The sequence below is a fragment of the Fukomys damarensis genome, unplaced genomic scaffold (genome assembly GCF_012274545.1).
Source record: "Fukomys damarensis isolate Sample0158 unplaced genomic scaffold, DMR_v1.0_HiC HiC_scaffold_17, whole genome shotgun sequence".
Lineage (NCBI taxonomy): Eukaryota > Metazoa > Chordata > Mammalia > Rodentia > Bathyergidae > Fukomys > Fukomys damarensis.
In genome coordinates this window covers 6491983-6514712 of record NW_022900929.1, presented here as the reverse complement: position 1 = coordinate 6514712, position 22730 = coordinate 6491983, and the positions used below count along the sequence as shown (strand labels likewise).

Genomic DNA, 22730 nt, shown 5'->3' with positions numbered 1-22730 from the left:
CAGCCCTCAGGCAAACACAAAATCGTCTACAAGGTGAGTGTTTACCCAACACCCTCCTGTCCTCTGCACACACACATGCATGCAAACACACGCTCACAATCTCTGTTGTGAGGCTCTGTCAAAATGAGAGGTGTGCATCGCCCTTTTGTGTCCTGAAAAACTCAGGCACATGTGAGGCCCTGAGGGACCATGTGAGCAGAGCCTCCGGGTCCTGCTGATCTGAATTATGTGCTAAATCCTCTATAACACGGATGTGAGTGGAACACCTTTCTCCTGACCTTCTCAGATGTGCATAGCCGAGGGCCATGCAAACGTGGCCTTGGCTTTTACCCAATGACAACTGAAGCCACCCACAGAAACCTCTGAACAATGACATGAGCAGCAGTGTGTCCCTGATCACATCTACAATATGCATGTGAGCAGGGCACACCATGTTCCAATTAACTCAGGCAAATGTGGAGCATCACACAACCAAAGTGTGAGCAGAACCTCAGTACCCTGAACTTCCCGGGTGTGCAAAGACACCTAGCAAATGTCGATGTGACCAGAATCTCCCGCATGTTGTGATTGTCTAATGTAGGACGCAGCTTGTATGATGTTCATATGAGGTGGGTCCCCTACGCAAGGATGAACTCAGGCATGTGTGGAACACTGTACAACCAGGATGTGAGAAGCCCCCTGGTACACATCATAGAGATGATCTGTGACCCATGTCACCCAGTATAATGAGGCTGAGAGCAGGGTGTCACACTGCCGTCGTTGTTGTACACATACACAGCAGGTCTCTATAACATCCTCATGGCCAGATGCCCATCACATTTCATCCATCTCGGGAATGTGGAGTCCTACCCATTGTGCAAGGAAGATGATAGCCTCATGTTCAGAAAATCACATGCATGAGCAGAATACTGAAGAAGATACATGTGAGAATTCACTGTGTACCTAATTCTAATTTGATCGTGATCCCTGTACAAAGTGGTTGTCACCTGAGATCCCCATGAACTTATTAAGTGGCTGTATCTGGGGTCCTGTCTGATATAAATGTGAGCAGGGCTGCCTGCATCCCCCTGACCTGTCACCCCTGCCTGAGGTGTGTGCAGAGCCTTGGACAATGTGAACCTGACCTGAACACCCACCATGTCCCCACCTGCTCAGAATTGTTGATGACTTCTGCAATGACCGTGAATCCAATCCCCAGGGTCACAGTGTGAAGTCTACAACAAAACTGTGAGCATAAACACTCCTGTTCTGACTATCTCAGCAAGGTGAGTGGCACTGCACAATACACATGGGAGCAGGGGCAACCCACCATGTCCTGACGACCCCAGGCACTGGTGGAGCCTTGTAATGTGGAAGTGCAGATTCTCCAGTTCTTGACCTACTCGGGTGTGTGGGCTCTTTACTAAATCAGGTAAAAAAGAGCCCAACATGTTGCACATGGAGCCAACACAAATGGTGCCCTATGCCAGGAGGATGCAAGCGACTCACCATTTTCCAAACAATGCAGGCCCATAGAAGCCTCTACAACATGGCTATGACCAGTGCCACCTCCCATGCCATCATCACACCTCACAACTTTGGAGCCCCTCCTCAACGGGAATGTGAACAGAGCACCCCACATCCTCAGGAGCCCAGTGGTTTGTGGAACTCTATACACTGGGAATGTGAGCAGCGCCTCCTCATGTCCTGTCAACCCCAGGCTTGTGTGGATCCCTAACAACATTGGCATGTGCAGCCCAAAATATGCTGACCACCTCAAGGGGTTGGAGTCCTCTGTTACATGGAGGAAGTGATCTCAGCTTTCTCTTCTAAGTCTGGACCATGTCAGCCAGTGGTAGATCCTCTACAACACGGATGTGAGCACTGCCCAGTGGTGTGACCACATTGGGTATGTGAATTCCTCAGAAGTGGGAATGAGAGAGGAGCACCCCACATCCCATCCACATTTTGCATGTGTGCAACTGTTTACAATGCAGCTGTGAATCAGAGGCCCCAGGTCCTAACCACATGTCCTGTATTTGGGCCTCTAAAAAGAGAACATGGAGCCATTCCCTGTGTCCTGATCCCATCTGGAAGGTGGGGCCCTATAAAATGTGTATGTGAACAGGAACCCAAGTCTATGTCCTGATGTCCTCAGACCTGTGTTTAGCCTTGTACGATGTGGATATACCTAGAGCTCCCCAGATTGTGACAACCAAGACTATTCACACAGCCCTGTACAACGTGACTGTAGGTAGAACTTCCCATAACCCACCATGTCCTGACTATATCAGGCATATGCAGAACCCTACATGATGTGAAAGTGACCAGAACACTACCCTTGTCTTAAGCATTGTACATGTGCAAGCACCCCTTATACTGTGGACCTGACCAGAGCGTCTTGCTGTCTGACCAGCTCAGGCATATGTGGTACCCTGCACAGTGTGACTGTGAGCAGAGCCTCCTCCATGTCCCGACAACCTCAGGCATTGGTTGTGCCCTGTTAACATGAACGTGAGCACAGCCCTTCCACACACTGACAGTCAAGGATATGTGTGGTCCTGATACCAGGTCAGCAGACCCCACATGCCCTGGACACCTGCATCATGCCTGGAGCCCTCTACAGGGTGGATGTGAGAAGAAGCCCACCATTCCCTGACCCTCTCAGGTAGGTGTGGTTGTGAGCAGAGGCATCCCAGTGTTGTGCTCCTCTTATGCATGTGGAGCCCTCTTCAACATGGAATATGAACAGAGCAGCCCATTTGTCCAACACCTCAGGTATGTTCGAACCCTCTACCAGGCAGGAGGCACAGTACCCCCACACAGAGCCAACCAACTCAGGCAGGTGGAGACATATACATCACTCTCTGTGGGCCGATCTCTCTCCTGTCTGGACAAATTCAGGGAAGGGTGCAGCCCAGCCAGGTGGTGATCATTTCTTGAAGCAAAGAGCCTAAGACAATGGGAAAGTGAACACACTTCCCTTGTGTAAACTGCTGTGGTTGAGAGCTCTCTCCAAGGGCAGAGGAAGCATGGCACCCACATCTTGAAACTTTCAGATTCCTATGGAGACCTCTACAATGTGCTGTGAGAAACATTTCACCCAATCCTTACACCCTTAGGTGTTTGGTAACCCTCTACAAAGTGACTTTGGGGACTGCCCCTCCCCATGTCCCTACTATATCAAGACTCTGTGTTGAGCCAATTTAGACCTGAATGTGGACATAGCACCCTGTATGCAGACCACGTCAGGCTCGTGTCAAAGAATCCACTAGGGGAGAGCGGATAGAGGCCTGCACATATGCTGTGACATCTGAAGAATGTGGGGAGTCCGGAAATGTAGATGTGAGCAGGGCCACCACACACACGTGCTGACACACTCAGTGAGTTGTGAAGAACTGAGCAATGTGCATGTGAAGAGCGGACCTCCAGGTCCTTTACGTCAGGGCATGTGTGGTCCCTCTACAGCAGGAGAGCGCAACCAAGGCAGCTCCGTCTCTGTCATATGTGGAACCCTCTACCTTGCAGACAGGACAGCAGCTCCACCTACTTTGACCATCTCAGAAGTGTGTGAACCCTCTGCAACACGGGTGCAACCCGATCCATGCACACATGTGTAGGTGAGTATGTGCACCTGTCCTGTATCCCCCAGACAGACACACACACACACACACACACACACACCATCTCAGGCAGGGATACAGCTCTGTACTAACTGAGAGGTAAGCAGTGCCCTCCTGCATCTGGATAAACTAAGACACATGCAGGGCCCTAAGGGAGGGTGTGAGCAGAGTCTCCATGTCCTGTAGACCTGAATTCTGTGCTGAATCATCTATAACATGGATGTGAGTAGAACCCCTTTCCCCTGATCTTCACAGATGTGTGTAGCCCAGGGTCACAAGGAGGATGTGGCCCAGGGCCTCCACGTCACGACAATTGAAGCCACCTAGAGAAACCTCTGAAATGATGACATGAGCAGCACCAACCCAGGTCCTGACCAGATCTGGAATATCCACGTCAGCAGTGCTCACGTGTTCTCAGGAGCTCGGGCAAGTTTGGAGCGCTGTACACCCAGGCTGTGAGTGGAAAGCCCCGGATCTCATCTGCTCAGTGAGTGAGGACACCTGGAAAATGTAGATGTGACAGGAATCTCACTCCATATCCTGATTGACTGTGGGTGGGGGGAGTGGTGCTCTTCATGATGTAGGTGTAAGTAGGTTCCTCCACACAGTAGGATGCACTCAGGCATGTTTGGAGCCCTGTATAACGAGGTTGTGAGCGGGCCCCTGCTGCAACCATCTGGGGCCCATGTTGCACTGGGCACGATATGAATGAGAGTGGAGCCCCCACCCTGTCCTCATTGCTGCAGGGACTTTTATCCAAGGCCCCTGTAACTGCCGTATAGCAAGGTCCCACCACATCTCCAACATTGCAGATGTGTGGAATCCTGTCCAATGTGCATGTGTGGTGATAGCGTCATGTACATAAAATCTCAGGCATGAGCAGATTCCTGGAAAACACGGACGTGAACACAACTCACCATGTATTTACTTTTCATTTCATCATGCTTCTTGTACAGTGTGCTTGTCACCTGAGATCCCCATGACCTCAACAACTAGCTGTGTATGGGGTCCTCTCTAATTTAAAAGTGAGCAGGCTGGCTGTATCCCCGAGCTGCCATCCCTGTGCACGTTCTACATGTGTGCAACTGTTTATAATGCTGGTGTGATTCAGAGACCACAGGTCCCAGCCACATCACCTGTGTTTGGGCTTCTAAAAAGAGAACATGGAGCCATTCCCCATGTCCTCATCCTGTCTGGAGGGAGGGGCCCTATAAAATGTGTGTGTGAACAGGAACCCAAGTCTATGTCCTGACGTCCTCAGACCTGTGTTTAGCCTTGTAGGATGTGGATGTACGTAGAGCTCTCCAGGTGGAGACCACCAAGACCATTCACACAGCTCTGTACAACGTGACTGTAAGTAGAACTTCCCATAACCCACCATGTCCTGACTATATCAGGCATATACAGAACCCTACACGATGTGAAAGTGACCAGAACCCTACCCTTGTCTTAAGAATTGTACATGTGCAAGCACCTCTTGTGGATGTGACCAGAGCGTCTTGCTGTCCTGACCAGCTCAGGCATATGTGGTTCCCTGCACACTGTGATGGTGAGCAGAGCCTCCTCCGTGTCCTGACAACCTCAGGCATTGGTGGTGCCCTGAAAACATGAACGTGAGCACAGCCCTGCCACACACTGACAGTAAAGGATATGTGTGGTCCTGATACAAGGTCAGCAGACCCCACATGCCCTGGACACCTGCATCATGCATGGAGCCCTCTACAGGGTGGATGTGAGAAGAGGCCCACCATTCCCTGACCCTCTCATGTAGCTGTGGATGTGAGCAGAGCCATCCCAGTGTTGTGCTCATCTCATACATGTGGAGCCCTCTTCAACATGAAATTTGAACAGAGCAGCCCATTTGCTCAACACCTCAGACCTTTGTGGAACCCTCTAGAAGGCATGGGGCACAGTACCCCGACAAATGCCGACCAACTCAGGCAGGTGGAGCCCTATACATCACTCTGTGGGCTGAGCCCTCTTCTATCTGGACAAATTCAGGCAGGGGTACAGCCCAGCCAGGTGGTGATCATTTCTGGAAGTGCAGAGCCTAAGATAATGGGAAAGTGAGCACACTTCCCTTGTGTAAACTGCTGTGATTGAGAGCCCTCTCCAAAGAGAGTAGAAGCACAGGCCCCTTGTCCTGAATCTCTCAGATTCCTATGGAGACCTCTACAATGTGCTGTGAGAAACGTCCCAATCCTTACACCCTTAGGTGTTTAGTAACCCTCTACAAAGTGACTTTGGGAACTGCCCCTCCCCATGTCCATACTGTATCAAAACTCTGTGTTGAGCCCACTTAGATCTGAATGTGGACAGAGCACCCCGTATGCAGACCACCTCAGGTTCGTGTCAAAGAATCCAGTAGGGGAGAGTGGACAGAGGCCCCCACATACAATGTGACGTCTGAAGAACGTGGGGAGCCTGAAAATGTGGATGTGAGCAGGGCCACTACACACACGTCCTGACACACTCAGTGAGTTATGAAGACCTCAGCCACATGGATGTGAAGAGTGACCCTCCATGTCCTGCATGTCAGGGCATGTGTGGTCCCTCTACAATAGGGGAGTGCAACCTAGGCAGCTCCATCTCTGTCATATGTGGAGCCCTCTACCTCGTAGACAAGACAGGAGCCCCACCTACTTCTGACCATCTCAGAAGTGTGTGAACTGTCTGCAACATGGGTGTGACTGGAGCCATACACCTGTGGTGAAGATCATGTGTATGTGTAGTGGTCTCAATAACAAGGGTGTGAACACAGCCACCAATATCCTGAATCCCTGAGACATGTGTAGAACCATCTGCAAGATATGTACCAAAGACACCCTATCCCCCACACCCTGCCACACACATGCACTCCATCTCAGGCAGGTGTTCACCCTTGTACAAGGAGGATGTGACCAAACCCCTGGCTTCCCTTATACTATCAATGGCCCGAGTGGCACCTGATACAATGTGGATAAGAGTGTAACTCCACTTTGCTCTCATTCATATAGGGATATATTTGAGGTCTCTATAATGTCCACACAGATCTCCACCTCATATCTACAAGCGCAGGTATGTGGAATCCTTCCCACCCCACATGTGAGGTGATGCACTCTTATAGAGAAAATCTCACGTATGAGCCCATCCTGGACAACATGGACTTGAACACAATTCCTCATGTACCCACCCCTAATTCAGTTGTAATCCTTGCACAATGTGGTTGTCACCTTAGATCCCCATAACCTCATAACTGGCTGTATGTGGGGCCCTCTCTGATATAAATGTGAGCAGAGCTGCCTGCATCCCCCTGACCTGTCACCCCTGTCCAAGGTATGTAGAGAACCTTGTACAATGTGAACCTGACCTGAACAACCAATATGTCCCCACCTGCCCACACTTATCTTAATTCTTGTCCAACGTCACTGTAAGTTCAGCCTCCTGAGGATGTAGTCTACCACAAGGTTGGAGAATAAACACCCCTGTCCTGACCATCTTAGCAAGGTGTGTACACTGCACAATACACACATGGGCAGGGGCACCCCACCACGTCTTGACGACCTCAGGCACTGGTGGAGCCCCAGAGAATGTGGAAGTGCAGAGAGATCCTGCATTGTTTGACCAACTTGGGTGTGTTGGACTTTTACCAAGTCAATTAGAACAGAACACTGACATGTTATATGTATCACCATCATGAATGGAGCCCTGTCCTTAGAGGACACAGCAAGAGATGCACCATTTCCCAAGCAATGCAGGCCTCTGGAAACTTCTACAACATGGCTACAACAAGTGCCACCTGCCATGCCATCATCATGTCTTACCGGTGTGGAGCCCTCCTCAGTGTGAATGTGAACAGAGCACCCCACATCCTCAGGAGCTCAGTCGTGGGTGGGACTCTGTACACCTGGAATGTGAGCAGAGACTCTCCATGTCCTGTCAACTACTGGCTGTGTGCCACCCTCTCTGACTAGAATGTCAGCAGATCCTCATTTCTTGACAACACAGGGCATGTGTGGAGGCCTGGACATGGACATGAACAGTTCAATTACATCCTGACCAACTCAGGGGTCTGGAGCCCTCTGTTACAAGAGAAGTGACCACGCTTTCTAATTCTGGACTATGTAAGATGGTGGTGGAGCCCTCTACATGAATGTGAGCACTGCTCCATTGGAGTGACCATGTAAGGTATGTGAGTTTCTCAGGAGTGGGGATGACAGCAGCGCATCCCACATTCCATCCTTGCTTCACATGTGTGCAGCCCTTTATAATGCAGCTGTGAATCAGAGGTCCTGGGTCCTGACCACATTACTTGTCTGTGGGCTTCTCAAAAGAGAACATGGAAACAGAGCCATTCCGTGTGTCCTCATCCTGTCTGGAGGGTGGGGACCCATAAAATGTGTATGTGAACAGGAACCCCACCCACGTCCTCATGTCCTCAGACCTGTGTGGAGCCCTGTAGAGTGTGGATGTAAATAAGCTCCCTGGGTCGTGACCACCAACCCCATCCATGGAGCCCTGTACAACTTGATTGTAAGCAGAACCCCACCCCCGCCCATGTCCTGACTACCTCAGGCATATACAGAGCCCTCCACAATGTGAACGGGAATCAAGCCCCACTCGTCTTAAGCACCTCAGGTGTGCAAGCAGCCCCTTACTAAGCCTCTCTCTGTCTTGACCAATTCAGGCACATGTGGCAACCTGCACACTGTGATTGTGAGCAGAGCAGAGCCATGTCCTGATGACCTCAGGCATTGGTGGTGGCCTGGACAGCAGGAATGTAGGGAGCCTTGGGCAATGTAGATGTTTGAAGCTTCAATCCCAAACCAACAGCACAAGGTCCTTCAAACTTGGGCATTTATAAAGAGCTCAACAACACAGATGTGAAGTGCGGCCCTCCATGTCCTGCCAATTCAGGGCATGTGTAGTCCCTGAACAATAGAAAAGTGAGTAGAACACTCACATATCATATACACCTCTGTCTCAAATGGGAGCCCTCAACCTTGAGGATGGGACAGTAGTCCCACCGATCCTGATCATCTCAGGAGTGTGGAAACCCTCTACATGGATGTGACCAGAGCCATGCCTGAGTGGTGGTCATCTCATGCATATGTGGAGCCCTCAACCATGTGGATGTGAACACAGCAACACATGTCCTAACCACCAAAGGTATATGTGTGACCTTCTACAAGGTGTGAGCAAAGCACCCTTTACCCAACCCCATGCCCACCATCTCAGGCAGTTGTGTAGCACTGCAGAAAACTAGGTGTGAGCAGAGCCCTCCTGTGTCCTGACAAACTCAGGCATTTGTGGGGCCCTGTAGAAAGATGTGAACAAAGCCACCAATTGTGCGCAGAACCTCTACAACATGTGAGTACAGCACCTTTCTCCTCACCTTCTCAGGTGTGCAGCACCTGTGGTTACAAGATGTGACCAGTCTTCCATGTCATGACAACTGGAGCTATGTGTGAAGGTCTCTAAAATGATGTGAACAGAGCTATCCACGTTTTGACCAACTCTGGTATGTAGAGCCTTCTGTAATATGGATGTAAGCAGAGCACCCCATGTCCTGATAAGCTCCAGTGTGAGTGGAGGGCTGTACAACATGAACATGACCATAGCCCCATGACCCAACCACATCCAGTGTGTGCAGAACCCTAACGAGGTAGACGTGAGCAGACCCGCCCCCATAGCCCAGCCACCTCAGCTGCCCTGTATGTAGTTCTGCGCTCTGTAGATAGAAACAGTACCCTCCTCCCCCAACATCTGACCACGTCATCCACATTTGGAGCCTCTATAATGTGGATGTTCAGAGCCCTCCCAGTCCTGACCATTTCAGGTATGTGGAACCCTCTAGAAAATTGGTATAGCCAGAGTCCCTCCACCCTCATATTCTGGCCACCTTAGCTTTGTGTGCAAGAGCCCTCTACAATGTGAGCACAGGTCTGGTGCGGACCAGCCATCTAATGAGTTCAGAGCTCCTAGTTCTTGACCATCTTAGTGTGTTGGTTCCTCTATAACATGGATATGAGCAGAACTTGTGTCTTGAATACTTCAGGTGTGTGTGGACCCCTTTACAAGGTCAATGTGAGCAGAGTGCCCCCACTTCAAATGTCTGGCCATCTCGTGTGTATGTTGACTCCTGTAAAACAAGAATGTGAGTAGAGCCCCCCACATCCTGGCCATCACAGGCATGTGTGGAGTGCTCTACAACACAGATGTGAGCAGAGACACCTCCCTACGTCTAACCATCTCGTGTGTGCATTTAAGTAGAAACCACTGTGTCCTCACCACGTCAGGTCTGCAGATCCTTCTGCAACATGCCTGTGAACAGAGGTCGTGACATCACGTTTGCGGATCCCCCTACAACATGGAAGTGAATGGAGTGCCCCTGCTCCATCTCCTAGCTATGTGAGGTATGTGTGGAAGACTGTGTCAAAAGGATATGAGCTGTCCCCAAGGCTGACCACCTCAGGTATGGGCAGAGCTCTTGGCAAGGTGGATGTGAGCAGAATCTCCAAGTCTGTCAGTAGAGAGAGATCAAAGGATGACATAAAGTAAATGAAAAGTAAACAACCTCTGTGAACCAAACTTAGTTAACTTACCTCACAGTGTAAGCTCTGACTGCTTTATTCTCCTTGTGTAACATGGTATGTTTGTATATTTTTATACCATTTCAGCAAAATCAAGGAAATCCACACTCATCTGGGCAGTCAACTCAGGACCAAAGTGAGACCAGCTTTCCTGTTACACTTAAGACACTGCAAAGCTCAGAGAATGTCCAAGATCCTGACTCTAGATTTTGTAGGAATGTAAGGTATTTCAGCCATTGATCCATTGCAGAACCCATCTTTTGTGTTTAGACTAGGCTTACTGCATAGAAGGAATTTGTAAGGTTAATTGAAGACAGCCTTTTGCACACTATCAACCTATAGAGCCAAAGCAAGACTGACGGGCGGGATGGACACATGCTGCACAGGACACTGCCAACCCTGATGATTCCAGCCAAGGCTTTTGGTGACATCTTGTGAAAACATTTGATATTGCAGCCCACACACCTGAAGCAGCACCATGCAGGCTATCCACTACACCCTGGACATGGGACACAAGCCTGGTTCTGGGCCCTGTGCAGAGACAAGCTGGATGTGCCAGCCACAGCACAACTCAAAAAAAGAGAAGCACCAAGACAGGGAAAGATGCGACTTCTCACGCCTGACTCTCTGTTTGCTGTAGGGAGGTCTTGCTGAAACTTACATTACTCACATGCCTGAAAATATGCACCACAGAGAGGTAACACCTGCTGATAAGGGTGTGGGGCAACTGACAGAGCCAAGTGTGACTTTTTGAACTTGGTATAACATGTGCCCCCTTCCAGGACAGTGATTACAACTGGGAGACCACACAGGACCATCATCCAGCAGAAAGACCAACGTGTTGGCCATGGAACACCACGCAGCAGTCTATAAGCAGACTCCTTAGGCCAGCAGAAGACACCCACAGCAGCCAGAGGAAGAAGCAAGCAGTAGAGACACAGGGCACGACCTTAGTGTTCTAAAAACACATTGTTAGAAATGCACAGAAATTTCTGGGTTCAAAGGACAGTAGGACTTATTTTCAAGGAGCAGGACTGAGAAGCAGACTTTTACATATCTAACTTAGGCCCTTCTGGGTTATCCAAATGTCTACTAACCAAGTGCCTAAGGAAAAATACCAAGTGATTTGAAGTTCTCAGCAGAAAACTCAAGCTGCACACTAAAAGAGTTCAGATAAATGTGAGGATGGAGAAATGAACATGGGGTCAGCTGTGGAATCTTCAATTTACAGTGTCACATGAGAAAGTCTGAGCCAGGTATCACAGTGCACGCCCATCATCCTAGCACTCAGGAGGCTGAAGCAGGAGGATTTTGAGTTTGAGGTCAGACTGGCCACATTGTGAGAACCTATCTCCAAAAGCCAAAAAAAAAAGAAAAAATTTTTAGATTTTTAGAATATTTCAGATTAGGGATATTCCATCTGTGATGCTTTGTTCTTTAGGTTAGAATCTCTTGAACAGTGTCATTCAACAGAAATGTAACACAAGCCATCCCCCTGACTTTTAAAATCTCAAGAAGCCACAGTTAAATAAAAAAGCAGGTGAAATTAATGTGTTTTATTAACTCATTGTATCTAAAACAGTAAGTATCATTTCAACATGTAAACAATATTTTAACAATCCTATTTACTTTCTTAGTATTGTCTGAAAATTCTAGTGTGTTATTTTTAATTAGGATACATCTCAATTTGGACATTACATTTTCATCAGAAATGCCTGTTCTGTATTTAGATTTTTTAAAATTTAGTTATAGGGCTGGAGATAGAGCTCAATGATAGACCACATGCTTAGTATATGCAAGGCTGGGTTCCATCCCTAGCACCAAAAACATAAAAACTGCGACAAATTCATATATCCAGGGTAGATTCAGACTCCAGTTCCTAACACACAGAAGTATTCTAACAACTGAACTGAGCAGTTTTTAAACAAGTAAAATTAAAGATTTAGTTGTCCTGCCTGTGCTTCAAGTACCCACTGCTTGAATGGCTAACAGTAGCTGTGCTGGAGAGATGTGCAGAATAGTGGTCTGCCCAAGTGAGGCCCCAGACCTGCAGGACAACCTGGGACTGGACCCAAATGCAAATCTGAGTCCACTTAGACCTACATCCGACATGCAGGGGTGGGCCCAGCACTCTGGGAAGAGCCCAGTGTTGCTCTGATTGATGTGTGTTAGTGCCTGAGAGTGACCAGCCTAGATCAAGTACCACTAAACAAGGCAGCATGGAAACAGTTTCAACCCTTTGTGTGGAATGTAACTGAGCCCTTTCCCCCATTATAATTAGAGGCTATGAAACCAGAAGAAAAGGTAATTTGCTAGGACTTTTAGGCCAGGTGCAGTAAACTGTCTCAATGGGAAGTCCGGATGGTGTGGCTGGTCTGTAGGTTTAGGATCAGGACCAACTGGTACCACCCTGTTTCACCTCAGCCTTGACTGCCAAGGGCCTGAGAAACAAGAGGACTCGACTCATACTAAACCTAATGCTGGTGTCTGTGTCACCACGTCTCCTAGAATGTGGGCCTTCCTGATGAGGAACAGGTTCACCATTCAAACCTCGAGATTGTGGGCTACCTACCCCAGCTTGCCCCTTGCCCCTCTCCCTCCCCACTCCTTGGGTTTTCTGCTCTTCCAAACCATCAAACCAGCCCCATGCCCTCTCCCTTCTTCATAGTTTTAAGTCACTTCTGGAAGTTTCCATCATTTCAACACCAGACAGAGCTTCATCTTGATCTGCTACCACCTTGTAACTTTGTTCTTGGAGTTGAAACCAAAGCCAGACACAAGTGAGCTGTCTCAGGGCCAGTTCTAGAAGCTGCTGTGGCAGAAGCAGCATGCAGCAGTCCTAATACACACCTCTCTCAAGAGTGTCCCAGCACCATGGAATCAGAAATGGGACACAGGATTGACTCACCTTCTCTCCAGGACCTTAAGTGGCCAGAGGGCCGACCTAGACAAGGACCCAAATAAGGCAAGGAGGTTCCTTCCTTCCTTGGACTCAAACGGATCACTCACTACAGATGCTGCATGGAGAAGATCCCAGAGCTCTGGCCAGCTGTCTGGTGTTTAAGGGACAGAATCTTCAGAAGACTGGGTCCTGAACTGACCAAGTCCAGGGCAGAGCTGCTGCTGATCTGGCTCACTTGGATCCTCTGCTCTTGAAGCTACTTGATTTCATCATTATGGAGACATAATGTAGGAGTATCACTTAATATTCCCCTCAAATTTGTATGTATCAATGAAGTTTTAATGAAAAACTGTTCCCCAGGAGAAGCACTAGAGCATCCATCACGTGCAAAGCTGGAACAGTGCAGAGACAACCTGATACACCTTATGCACAAAGTCCCCTCATCGCTTCACTTTCCACCTGGAAGAGACAGAAGTGCACCTGTTTAGACACTTAGAAGTGGCCTACCATACAGAAAGATCTTGGGGGCCACAAGACTCACTTCAGAAGCAGCAGACACGATCAGGAGCTGGAATGGACAGCACTTGGAATTCAGGAGTCCCGCATTGTCCTTGCATCATACAGTCAGCTACTAAGCGCACCCCGACTACTGGGCATAGTGCCTCACCCAACATAACCACAGCTATACTCATTCATGCATGCCCCTGAGACTCACCTGAGTCGCTGGGCCAGCCAACTGGAAGACAGGGCATTTAGAGCTCCTGATGGCTTAGACTCAGAAGTTCTTGTGGCCTGACCCCTGCACAGAAAAGTCAGTGTTCGGTCAGTCCCAACAGGTGCACCAAGAAAGCCCATTCCAGCTACACAGCCAGGCAGTTGACCCCAGGCTGGTTCAGGTATGGACAACATGAGAAGCAACAGAAAACAGTTAAAAGGTAACTTATCCTTCCGTTTTCATTCACCAGAAAATTGGGGCAAATGTTTCCACTGCTTGATAAAGGTACTAGAGTTATGGACTGAATTAATGTTCTACCAAAGGACATGCTGGGGTCCTGATCCCTGGGGACTCAGAATAGACCTGATCTGGAGTCAGGGCCTTTGGAAGTGACTAAGCTTCAAAGAGGTCATCAGAAGGGCAATGGAAGGGGAAGAGGCGACCTAAGAGTTGCACAGAGTGAAGGCCATAGGAAGACGATGATAAAGATCAGGTCTGTGTCCCATGTCGAAGCTCACTAAAGCAGCCAGCAAACCACAGGAAGGTGGGCAGGCCCCTCCCTTCAGGCCTCTGAGAGAGACAATCTGCCCATAGTTGGACTTCAGCCCAAGTCGCTCTTGTTGAAGTTACTTTCTATGGTGTTTTGTCACAGTAGCTACAAGAACTAATACAAGCAGACTCCAACTTTAACTTAAAATCTGATTTTATTATACCCGCCTCTCTACAGTAGATACTTAGGATCAACTTAGTGCAGATGATGCTTGAAGTTGTTCCCCACCCTGGCCCAGATTTCAAACCAGTTCTTGGGCATGGTACCACTTGCCAGCTCAGCTGCAGCCAGGAACCATCCTCACCCTGCTCTGCTGGCAGGGCAGCTCTCAGCCCTGCAACCATGGTCCAGAGGGTGTCTGTGCTGAATGCAAAAGTTGCCATGACACTGTACACAAGCCAGCTGCAGCATCTCCTTCTTCCTGCATCCCTCCTTTGAGCACCGGAATGTGAAGACCTGAGAGGGCAGTCATGTCAGTAGGTGTTTTGTTTTGTTTTTTGGTACTGGGGATCGAATTCAGGACCTCGCCCTTACCAGGCAGGTGCTATGCCCCTGACCTAAATCCCCAGCCCTGTCAGTAGGTGTTCTTTACCAGCCCCAACCAGACCACTCACATTCAAGCTAGACACAGGTGTTAGCTACACAGAATGAAGCTGTCAGGTTCCATTCAGACACCTTACTGCCAGAATGCTGATTAAGACAGCAAGGTTGGGGACTCACAAGAAGGTAGACCAGAGCTGTCCCTGAAGACTAAGAAGAAAAGGACCTCAGGGGAGGTAGGAAGCCAGGTAGGGGCATAACAAGCCCATAAAACAGAGGGTAGATGGCTCCGGGGAACTCTGAGGTCAGCAGGGGTTGCCTGCACTAGGAGCAAAGGAGCTAGAACATCTATTCCCCAAAACACTAGTCATGGATGGTTTTGGAGGGAGGGGCAGATGTTGACATAAATTCTGGGCACTTCTGACTGTGAATTAAGGAGACATGTGTATGTTAGGGGAGAGGGGTTGTGCAGCAACCTGGGGATAGCAGGTAGCATAAAGGCCAGGATGGAACAGGAACAGAAGATGGAGGTGGTGGTTCTGAGTTGAGCCAAGAGTGAAGGTCACACTTCTCCAACATGGTGAAGGGCAGCAGGCCAGGGGTGCTGCACAGAAGTGTCCAGGGCAAGGAAGGGAGCTAGATATGCATTCCCACAGAGGGGAGGAATAGGCAGTCCCTCCTTGGAGTGTGAAGTTGGAAACAGAAAGAGTTAATGGGCCTTACATTTAGGGTAATTTATGCTTTTATGTGACTGCTATGGTATTTTAATGAAACCTACTGGTTAAGATAGTTGGTAACTACAAACTAGGCTCTATGACTAGAAACTGATTTTAAATGTGACAAACATCAGTTCCCTAGAAGAAAAGTTTTTTTCCTGTTTTGCTTTTTGCAGTACTAGGGATGGAACTCCGGGTCTCATGCACATTAGGCAAGCGCTCACCACTGAGCAACCTCCCCCACTCCATGTGGTTATTTTAATGAATTAGACCAGGGAGAGAGACAGAAAGATACAAAACACAGATACCCAAATGCCCCTAACCTGAGAAAAACCTGAATAAACCTCCCAGTGGGCAGCAAGAGCTGTGAGGGCTACTGTCTATAGAGGGCTCCCTGCTGCCAGGCACTTTGGACACCTGGCTGAGGAAAGGGTGTGCAGACACGTGCTGGTTTTGCCCATGAAACCCCATAAAAGTGACAAAAGAAATTCTTTGAAGGGATAAACCCACAAGTGCAAAGAATTTAAAAAAAACAAAAACCTACAGCCGTAAGATTTTAGCAAGTGAAAAGCACGAAGACGAGTAGTAATGGGGTTGGAAAGTAAGAAAGACACCAGCTTCGAGGCAGGAGGCCACAAAGCACCCCCACCATGAGAAGAAACCTCAAAGGCCCACAGTGAGGCTCATAGAACCCAGGGGAGCAGGACATTGCAAGAGTGGCTGCACCTTCTCCCCAGCATCGGCAGAGGCAGGTTGAGAGGCTGCTGTGCTGGCCTGGGGAGTAAGTCTGGGGGCAGGAGGCACACTCTACAGTTGGGGTGGGAGTGGAGCAGCAGGCTCAGGTGCCATGCAGACCTCTAGCTGCTGCTCCAGCTTGGCCAGGACAGAGCAGGTATTGCGGGGGAGGGACATTTTCTCTGGAAAATATTATCAGCCCCCCTAAAAATGGGTCTCAGAGGCCTCCTGAGGGAGTGAACCAGGAAAACGACCCACAGAATAGGTGGAATCCACTCTGCACTTTCTGAGCAGGTAGCTCTAGAGTAGGCATAGGAGAACAACCTTTACTAAGAAACCCAAAAAAGGCAGGTAAGGAAATAAGACTGGGGCAGATCATAGTGGACAGGGAAGAGAAACAAGAACCCAGAGAGTAGGCTGGGGATTTAGCTCAGTGGTTCCACCACCTGCCTCCCAAGTGCAAGGACCCCAATTTGATTCCTGGTACCAGAAAAAAAAAAAAAAAGAATCCAGAGAGTAGTGCAGGAAGTGGAGAGAACCAGAAATAGAGAGAACATTCCAGAACCCCAGGGCTGGAGTTACCAGTGGGAAGGTCCATTATGTATTTAGCATACACAAGATCCTCCTAGCTTGGCCAAGGCCAGGATGTGAATTCCTTAAACCAAGAGCAAGTAGAAGAAATGAGCCATGCCACCCAACACTGATGGCAGCACAGCGGGACCTTCACTCTAAGGTGATAAGCTTAGTCTGGGGGAAAGTGGAGAACAAAAACATCGGAAAACACATGCCCTCCATTTATCTCCCAGCCTCCCTCAAGAAGCAACCATAAGTGTGTGCCCAACATAGGGAATAAGTTAAGGAAACACAAGATAAGGGAAACTGGATCTACAGTGAGGCAACATGTGAAACCCAGATCTACTGGAAAAGCAGCAAAGGGACTCTCAGGGCTGTTTTCCTCATGGCGAGAGGGCTGGAAACGCATTCCAGCACCCTCTAACTCAACTGCAGGAGGGGCTGGAAGAGAGTGTGTTGAGAGCATCAGGACAGCAGGTAACAACTACATCTTCAGTGCACACTGTGGCGAATAGGCAACAGATAAAAAGAGCAAGCAAGACATGGTAAGGATGGGACACACACATCGGCAGATAAGCAAGAAAGATGGGGCATGACCACCAGAGAATAGGGACCTAACATACTTTACTCCAAGTAAACAGATAAACAACTCCGATAAAAGTACAGATGCAGGGCCAGGGAAATAGCGCAGAGGTGCCACACCTTCCTGGCAAGAGCAAGATCCTAAGTTTGATCCCCAGTACCAAAAATAAAATAAAAATACAAATGCTACCGACACAAGAAGATGGACTTCTGAATTTTATATCCTCTTACCTGCTCCTGGGAGCTTAAAAAATAAATGTACATTAATGAAAAGGTTCTGGAAAGCCTCATTCTCTACCTCAGGGAAAACACTGGTGGCCAGCAGTATAGGGTAAAGAAGACCCTAAGCCAGGACTCTCCTGTGTAGGGACTCTGTTTCCATAACTAGAAACTCAAGCTCTCATAACACAGGAAAACGACGACTTATCATTAAGGCCTTTCCTTTGTACATAAGTTAGAAATTAACCTTTATTCCCCGGGGAAAACAACCAACATTCACAGGTCACAGAAGTGACCTGAAACATGTCCTTACCTTCCCCTTCTTCTTCCCAGGATGAATTGTACAGTCTCTGTCCATGTGCTCACCAACCACCACATCTGGTATTGCTCCCTTTTTTATGGGGATGGGTATGTTACAGAGCGGACACACGGGGACCTGGACATCCTAAATGTAAGACAATACAGTATTTAAGATTCAGACAATGAAACCTCACATATGGACAGGTGAGACAGTACGGGGCATATGAACACAAGCAGAACACAAAAACTGATGTCCCAACCACCAGGAGAATCTGGCAGTTGGGACAACGGAGCAACAAGGGAAAGCACCCTCCAGAGGACCTGAGTAGAATCTAAATGTAAAGAACTGAGGAAGACGTGCCAGGAAAGGAAGCTGGTGAAATCAAACAGCATCTCAGGACAGCAGGGCTGTGTGTCCAGCACACGTAGGTGAGAAGACCACCTATCTAATACCTTCAAAGGGAAAAGAGAGGAGAAAACACTGACATGAGGATCCTCCAGCTTACTTCAATTGCTAGCCTTCTCCCCGATTCTTTGGTGGCTTCCCACATGCCTTTTATACACAGGGAGGTTCCCTTCTCAGTGGACAGGGGAGCACTGGGTACATAACAACCATCCTGACTGCAAGCCTGAGACCAGAGGGCTCTGGAGGGAGTGATGTGGCGCCCAGCAAGGAGGGTTCAAATCCTGAGCCAGGACCGGAGCTGAGGGAACAGGCCACAAGGAAAGTGAGGTGGCAGCTGGCATCGGATGGATGGCAGTTAACACAGAAGTGTGAGCTCTCTGTGGGTGGAGCTAGAGGGGTCACAGAGTGGTGGTCCTTCTATTGACAAGTCCACCCCTTGAGAAATAAAGCATTCCTAGGTGACCTCTAGCCAGATTTTCCCAATGCAGGGATGTGGGACAGTGCCATCGACATAAACAGTGTAGCTGGCCTAGCCATCAGGGCCTGGTAAATGTGGGGACTGTGAGTCACTCTCCCCACCCACCCTGATGACCTAAACTGAGGGCAAAGGGGCAGAACATGGCCAGTTCTGGTCAGAGCATGTGATGCTCAGTCATCTACCCACCCCATCTGCTGCCAGGTGAAGTGTCAGAGTTCACTGACATAATCTGTGAACCATCGAGAAACAAAGTGAGAGCAAGGGGCTAAGCGGCCCCCTGAAAAGCCAACAGAGAAAGTGAAACTTGAGAGGCAGTTTTCTTACTGGCGCCATCCAGATGCTACCATGTACAACCCAGACCAGCCTCTGATATATCAAGGCCACAAAGCACTTTTAACACCTTCCTGACTAGTCCTGAAACATTCCTTACACCCCATAAAGATACAGCTGCGTTATCCTTGGTGCAAATGGATCAAAGAAACAAAGAATGTAATAAGGGAAGAGAGCTCTGAATGTTAGGTTGTATGACAATAAAAGTGAAGACAGTTTTTTGGGAGTAAAATTTCCCTGTGAGCCTCCCATCCAATAGCTGCTACAGTCTGCCACCAGACATGAGTCCAGTCTCTAACTTCCAGATAAAAAGCACCATCTGCCAAGAACATGCTTGTAAGACCACTGACTCTGCTGATTTCCAAACTGAGGGTGAGGGATTCCTGCTGACTTGCTGACAGTTCCAGAAGACTTACTGCTTCCTGATGACCCCTAGCAAACCATCAGGGACAGCTTAATGTATGAACAGACCCCCAGCACCAATCTAAATTCTTTCCAAACAACATGTACAACTAACAGGGCCAAATGAAAAAGTTAAAAGAAATTATTTCACCTTACCACATTCCACACTCCCCCTTTTCTCTTTAAAAACTTACTCCTCTTACCCTTGCCAGAACACTTGCTTGGTTTCTAACTAAACCTGTGTCTCCTGATTTGCAAATCCATTCTGTACCTAAACAAAAACTCTCTTTTAACCAATTTATGATCTCATGATTCACAGTTACAATTTGATTCTTCAAGTCTTAAAAAAATCTCAATAGCTTTAGAGTAGCACTAACAGAATATCCTGAGATGGAAGAAATGTTCCTTAATCATGTTGTTCCATACAGTGGTCAGTGGTCACACAACATTTGAAATATAGCTAGTTTGGTTAAAAAATTGGATTTTAAATCTTATTTAATTCTCATTAAGTAGCCGGCTATGGTTAGCATCTATTATAGTGACTGGTACAACTTTACACTGCAGATAAGAACGTTCTGAACAGAATAAGTAAGGTTAATTACCTTTTTGAATGCAAAGGGACACTTATGGCCAGCATAGGTAAAATGATCTTTACAGAAATCTTGTTCACATGCATCACATTTTAGTGGAAGAAAATCTATAAATAAATAAATAAATAAATAAATGTAAAAAGTCTGTTAAAGGTTAGGAGAAAAACACTACAGATCATGTTAAGCAAGTCTTTATACTAAATGCTTCATCACAAGTGAAAAACAACTTCAGGGTTATGAATTTAACCATACCCAATGACATTTAAGGATCTATAAAGCTATCTTTTCAAGACAGATCCCACTTCATACAGCATCACAATCATTTATCCAGTGCACTTGTATCCACTTAGCCCAAGAGGCCAACCTGGTGCCCAGCCTTAGGTAAATACTAAACATCAATGCCCCCCGCACCAGAGCCCCAGTACTGAAAGCCTAGAAAGGCCAAGACAAAGTTATTAGCTAATTAATGGAATGGCTAGCTCTCCCCAACAAATTTGCCAACAAAATACTATTTCCATTAATATATATTCTCTTAAACATGCTTACCTAGTTGCTTGCAAGTTTTTTCTGAACAATGCTTCCCCAAATCAGGAAACTCCATTATGAAAACAGTGTTCACAACACAGGTGGCAGTTAAATATTGCCTATGAGAATTAGAAGAATTAGAAGGTGACTCAGCAATGACAGCCAGGACTAGTCCCCAGGACTTATAACCTTTTCAGCTAATGAGAGCAGACACCCTCTACTGGGAACATTAAAAGACCTAGTCATCCTGGGCCTTTGTGCAAAACTGAGGTATCACAAGTTCTTGTTGACTTTCAGCAAACAAAAAAAATGGGAGTTTCAGCACAAAACCCACTAAGATAGATGAGTTGCTGTCTTCATTGTTCTTTTAACCCCTAGTTAGTTTATAAAGCTCACCCCGACTTCTAGGTTTTCACTAAACCACACTCACCCATACTAAAAGGGGTTTCCCATATTCAATTCACAGAGCTGCTAGGAAAAATTACAATCTATAGATATTAAGTCACAATTTATTTACAGAATATACTTGTCGACATAAACAAAACTCCGTTGCCAGGTGTTAAATCACATTAGTCGACTACAATATTCAGAGGAGGTTAGCTCTGTCCCTTGCCTCTCTCTCTCTCTCTCCCTTATGCATTGCGTTTTACTTTGAGCTTATTCCTTAATGACATCAGCCCAGAGTTGATCAGAGAGAGGTGCCAGCCATTAACATTAATTTCCATTAATTCATAATGGAAAACACATGAACCCCGGTGAAACTGCAGCATCAGAGAGAGTATTCAAATCCACAGCAGGGCTTATAAGGTCCCCTCCAGGCCCTGGCACCCACCAAACCTCTCGGAACTCCGGTCCCTTCCAGAGTTCCAGTAATGGAGGTGTTTTCCAGATTTGACCATCAGCGCTCTCCTACCCTCCAGGCCTTCCTATGGCTGGAACACTCTTGACCCTGTTAACATCTACGCACCCTTCAGGACCTAAATTTAAAGTGCTGCTTCCTCAAAAACATCATCCTCGCCAGCCTCCATCAAAGTCCACAGGCCCTCTACTCTTCCTCTGCCAGTGGCACTCACAGCTCCCAAGGGCTGGGTGTGCCCATCTTTCACCTGACATAACACAGAGCACGTGTTCCGAAGGTTTTTGCTGACCAGAACCTACTATCAATCTCAAAATGACCTTATTCTTGACCAGGACACTGGTCAAAGCATGCCTGACGCGGGACGGAAGCGTCAATCGTTCTATTCTTTGAGAGACGCTTCGTCCGTACAAGCCAGGGGACGGACAGCGAGGAAACGTTCCCTCGCCCGGGGCAGGCCTCGGGCCCTGACCAAGGATAGATCCAGACTCAGCACCCACCCTGCCCCGGTACCTGGCTCTCTTCGAGGACCCAAGCAGCTGCGGGAGCCAGCAAAAAGCCAAGAAGACGGAAAGGATGACCCTCTCTGCGGTCAGCCCCACGGAGCAAGGCAGCAAGACCTCCCTCAACACTCGCGCGGCGCCATAAATGCAGCATCACGGCGCTCACAACCCGGCGATTTATCCACAGCGGCCGTCCCAGCACTTCCGGCCGGGCTTCACAGCGCGTCCCAAAGACGTCACCCTCAGGTTGACCAATCCTGTGGCTCATTTGCTTTAAGGGGGTCGGCGCGTTTCTATACGTCATAGGCGAGCTAACCAATCCCCCAGCGACAGACCTATCAGCCTGCCCATTGTCCTGCCTTTCGCCCCTTTTCTCGTACAGTCCCAAAGATTTTGGAAGCGCGCTGCTGAGTCACGGTGAAGCAGCTCTACGCAGGCTCAGCAAGGCCTCTGTGAGCGAGGAAACTGAGTCAAAGTCCCGTCCCCGCGGAGTCACAGCGTGCCTCTCAAGGGATCTCCGGGGACAGAGCAGCCACAGGCGCCCAGGAAGAGAGGCGGGTGGGGAGACCTCCGCTTTGGGTTGCTTAGGGGGTGAGAGCTGCTGTTATGGACCCTCCTGACTTAGAGTCGCTTA

The 22730-nt window shown here is 48.3% G+C and overlaps 1 protein-coding gene and 1 long non-coding RNA gene across 11 annotated transcripts in view; one reads left to right on the top strand and one right to left on the bottom strand.

Annotated features, from left to right (window-relative positions):
• LOC104853892 overlaps positions 1-11524 on the top strand; it is a 75125-nt gene extending 63601 nt beyond the window's left edge. For 2 of the 8 annotated variants that reach the window (XR_004517665.1, XR_004517664.1), the window contains 7 exons: positions 3858-4089; positions 4876-4955; positions 5906-7769; positions 8985-9102; positions 9640-9997; positions 10262-10871; positions 10957-11524. This is a non-coding gene — a long non-coding RNA (uncharacterized LOC104853892). Of the gene's footprint in view, positions 1-2902; positions 4090-4875; positions 4956-5905; positions 7770-8984; positions 9103-9639; positions 9998-10261; positions 10872-10956 lie in introns of those variants that run through there. The other 6 variants (XR_004517662.1, XR_004517666.1, XR_004517661.1 and 3 more) reach the window with 6 other exon arrangements.
• A 373-nt stretch (positions 11525-11897) lies between these two features.
• Zfand2a (zinc finger AN1-type containing 2A) lies at positions 11898-22334 on the bottom strand. 3 transcript variants are annotated; one of them, XM_033764820.1, is made up of 7 exons: positions 22107-22334; positions 20759-20856; positions 20225-20319; positions 18020-18151; positions 14646-14797; positions 13792-13875; positions 11898-13535 (listed from the first exon to the last, which is right to left on the bottom strand). In XM_033764820.1, the coding sequence occupies exons 2-7, from the start codon at positions 20811-20813 to the stop codon at positions 13517-13519; spliced, it is 537 nt and encodes a 178-aa protein (XP_033620711.1). In that variant the 5' UTR covers positions 20814-20856; positions 22107-22334; the 3' UTR covers positions 11898-13516. The 3 variants fall into 3 exon arrangements, with proteins under 3 accessions (XP_033620711.1, XP_033620712.1, XP_033620713.1); XM_033764821.1 differs by lacking the exon at positions 11898-13535 and having other exon boundaries at positions 13546-13875; XM_033764822.1 differs by lacking the exons at positions 11898-13535; positions 13792-13875 and having other exon boundaries at positions 14494-14797; positions 22107-22330.
• Positions 22335-22730: the final 396 nt, after the last annotated feature.